General features: G+C 56.1%; 1 protein-coding gene across 1 annotated transcript in view; it reads right to left on the bottom strand.

The window, feature by feature from the left end:
* Positions 1-2,934, bottom strand: part of LOC104077217 (NACHT, LRR and PYD domains-containing protein 3-like) — a gene marked incomplete at its 3' end in the record, with an annotated part of 4,689 nt that overhangs the window by 171 nt on the left and 1,584 nt on the right. Inside the window, exons 4-7 of the mRNA XM_009578367.1 lie at positions 2,435-2,932; positions 2,140-2,345; positions 1,179-1,352; positions 656-752 (exon numbers count right to left, since the gene is read on the bottom strand). Coding sequence (XP_009576662.1) covers positions 656-752; positions 1,179-1,352; positions 2,140-2,345; positions 2,435-2,932 — 975 coding nt within the window. The remainder of the gene's footprint in view (positions 1-655; positions 753-1,178; positions 1,353-2,139; positions 2,346-2,434; positions 2,933-2,934) is intronic.

Here is a 2,934-nt window from a genome sequence, read left to right as displayed (position 1 = left end):
CCGTGAGGTTGCAGCAGCCCAACCTGCGGGAGAGATGGCGGTGAGGCTGCCTGCCGCCGGTGCTGCGGCCCTCTTTTTCATCGCCCCGGGTTGGAGGAGGCCTGGCCAGTGTCCCCTGCCTGAGCCCGGGCATGGAGGTGGCTCCTGCAGTGGCTCTGGGGACACTGCATTGGAAAAGAGAGGGGAGCATCTCACTGCCCTCTCCCCATCCCTCTCCCAAAAAGCTGGCGCGCCTGGATCTGGTGTTCACTGGTGTTTGCTGCTGAGTTTCCTTGTTCGGCATCCCCAGGCGTGGTGATGCTGAGAGAGGCTCGAACGCGCTCCGCAGTGCAAAACACAACCCAAATCCTCAAACTCGAAGGGACAAAATGCCGAAGTGCAGCCACGAGACAGTACCCGGCAGCAATCCCACTGTGCCGGAGCGTGGGAGTGGAGAGATAAGGCAACCAGACAGCGTCTGCTCAACCAGGGAGTAAAGGTCTGGGGGCAAACAATTAATATTGCTTGAATGGATGAGACTAATCCGCCTCACTGTTGAAGTTTCAGAGAGATTCCTTCTTTCAAATCTTGTTGTCCAGGCTGAATCTGTACCAGGGGAAAACAGGGGAAATGGAAACACCCCAAAAAAAAATGGAGGGGAAAATGGAGACACTACTAAGGGACGGTTCATCCCCTTCCCAGAAATGGTCTGTGGGGTGAAACTGTTTCTGCAATTACGTGTTTCTGCATGGTGCGAGGCCACCTCGCCCTGCCTGGGCACACAGGGACCCGAAAACACCCGCAGCTGCAGGGCCAGAGCCTGGGGAGAAGGTGCCTGGGGTGCACAGAGACACCCACAGACCGGCAAACAGCAGGGTCGGTAGCACAGACCTCTCCTCTAACTTTTCCATCTGGCCTAGGCACTGAAAATGAGTTCTCTCACTTACTTTCCTACAGTGTCCTAGCAGAGACTCATTCATTTAAAAATGTGGAACTAAATTATATTGGTGGAAAAGGTAATAATAAGGAGCGGGCCCCTCTGACAAGTAGGTCTGCGATGCCTCAAGCTATCTTTGGCAACAGCAGCATATGTAAACGGGCCTTTCTCATTTCTTTTTCTTTTTTCCTCCCTCTTCCAGGCTCGCAAGGAGAAGAGACAAATGGTCCTGCAGCCTCTCGGAGCAGGCGACGTCCCTCACCGCAGCGTCTGCAGCTGGCAGGCGCCGCATCTCAGCCCCTCGCACAGCAGCTTCACGCCGCCGTCCCTCAGGTCTTCGTTCCCAGCCAGGTCCAGCTCCATCAGGCTGGGGCTTCTGCTGATAACGGAGGCCAGGGCCCTGCAGCAGGCGCCTGTGAGCTGACACTGATCAAACCTGCAAGAGAGATGCAGAGAGGAGCCACGGGGCTCATCAGCCGAGCCCTTGCTGACATAGCCACCCCGATGATGTCCAGAAACAGGGCTGGTCTTCACAGATGGCCTCCCGGGAGCAGGAGAAGCCCGTCCCGCCGTGCAGCGAGCCGTGGCAGCACGTGGTCATCCTCCCTGTGCCACGAGGAGACCTGGCCAGGCTGGCTGGGGTTTGCTTGTTTTCCCGTTTCACCCAGCAGGGAAGAGCGATGTACCTTAACGTCTTTAATTTACAGCCTGATTTTTCCAAGGCTTGACAAAGCAGGTGGATAGGCGAGTGCTTCCCCTCCTCTTGCTGTTTTTCCCTGAAAACAAAGAAGAGGTGCATCCTATTACTCCTACTCCTACTCCTACTCCTACTCCTACTCCTACTCCTACTCCTATCCTATTCCTATCCTATTCTATTCCATTCCTATCCTAGTCTATTCCTTTCCTGTTCTACTCCCATTCCTACCCTATTCCTATCCTATCCCTATTCCTATTGTATCCCTGTTCCTATCCTATTCTATTGCTATTCTGTTCGCGTTCTGTTCTGTTCTATTCTATCCTATTCCTATTCTATTCCTATTTCTATCCCTATTCCAATATTGCTCCTTGGCCACCGGCTGTGTCCCTAGGTCACACCTGTACCCCCTTGCCGATGTGCCCGGCGTGGCGGGAGGACCAGCCTTGCCGTGGGCTCCTCTGCAGGGACATCACAGATCTTTGGGCTCTAAGGGATTCGCCGCTTTGCGGCTTGGGACCTTACGCACCGATATGCCTGCTTGGCCGGCTGCGGGCCCACGCAGTCCTCAGGGTCGTCCCACAGAAAGGAGCAGTGCCCCAGGTCCAGCGACTCCAGCTTGGGGAAGTTTTTCACGCTGAAGGACAGGACCATTTGGTCAAAGCGGTTAAGGTTGAGCCCTCGTACGTACACCCCCGTGAAAGGTTCCAAGACGGTCGCTACAAAACGCTCGTCCTGGAGCTCGTACAAACAGTGGCAGACCTCCAGCTCGCGAATGACTGCCGTCTCCTGCATCAGAAGAGCTAGGGCGGTTTGGTTTCTGCCTGGTTTTGAACCCAAGCCAGTAATTCCCGCGTAATCCTGGGTGCGATTTTACACCCCATCTCCTCCTCCAGCTCCCTCCTGCGTTCCTCGTTTAAGAGCCCGAAGAGGAACCGCACGGTTAGCATGAAGTAGTTCCTGGAGTTGCCGTAGCTCTCCAGCAGCTCCTTCACATCCCTGGTGGGACCGGCGGGGGGTTCCTGCACCTCCCCTTCGTCTTCCAGCAGGTAGAAGAGCGCTGCAAAAAACTCCTGGAAGCTGAGGTGGATGAAGCTGTAGGTGCTGACGCAGGAGATGTCCTTCTGGAAGAGGTGCTCGTTGAGGAGGAGCGGGAGGGCCTCTCGCTGGTCCAGCGCATACCCCTGCACCTCCTTCTCCTCGAAGAGGACCTTCTGCTTCCAGACGCCGTCGGCCGCCAGGCAGCACAGCCTCCTGAGCACCCCGGGCATGCCTCGCTTCAGGCGGCCGCTCAGAGACCGGAGCAGGGCGGAAAGGTAGAGGA

Source organism: Fulmarus glacialis, unplaced genomic scaffold (assembly GCF_000690835.1).
Source record: "Fulmarus glacialis isolate BGI_N327 unplaced genomic scaffold, ASM69083v1 scaffold21135, whole genome shotgun sequence".
Taxonomy (NCBI): domain Eukaryota; kingdom Metazoa; phylum Chordata; class Aves; order Procellariiformes; family Procellariidae; genus Fulmarus; species Fulmarus glacialis.
The sequence above is the reverse complement of the archived record's forward strand: the minus strand, read 5'-3'. Positions and strand labels throughout refer to the sequence as shown.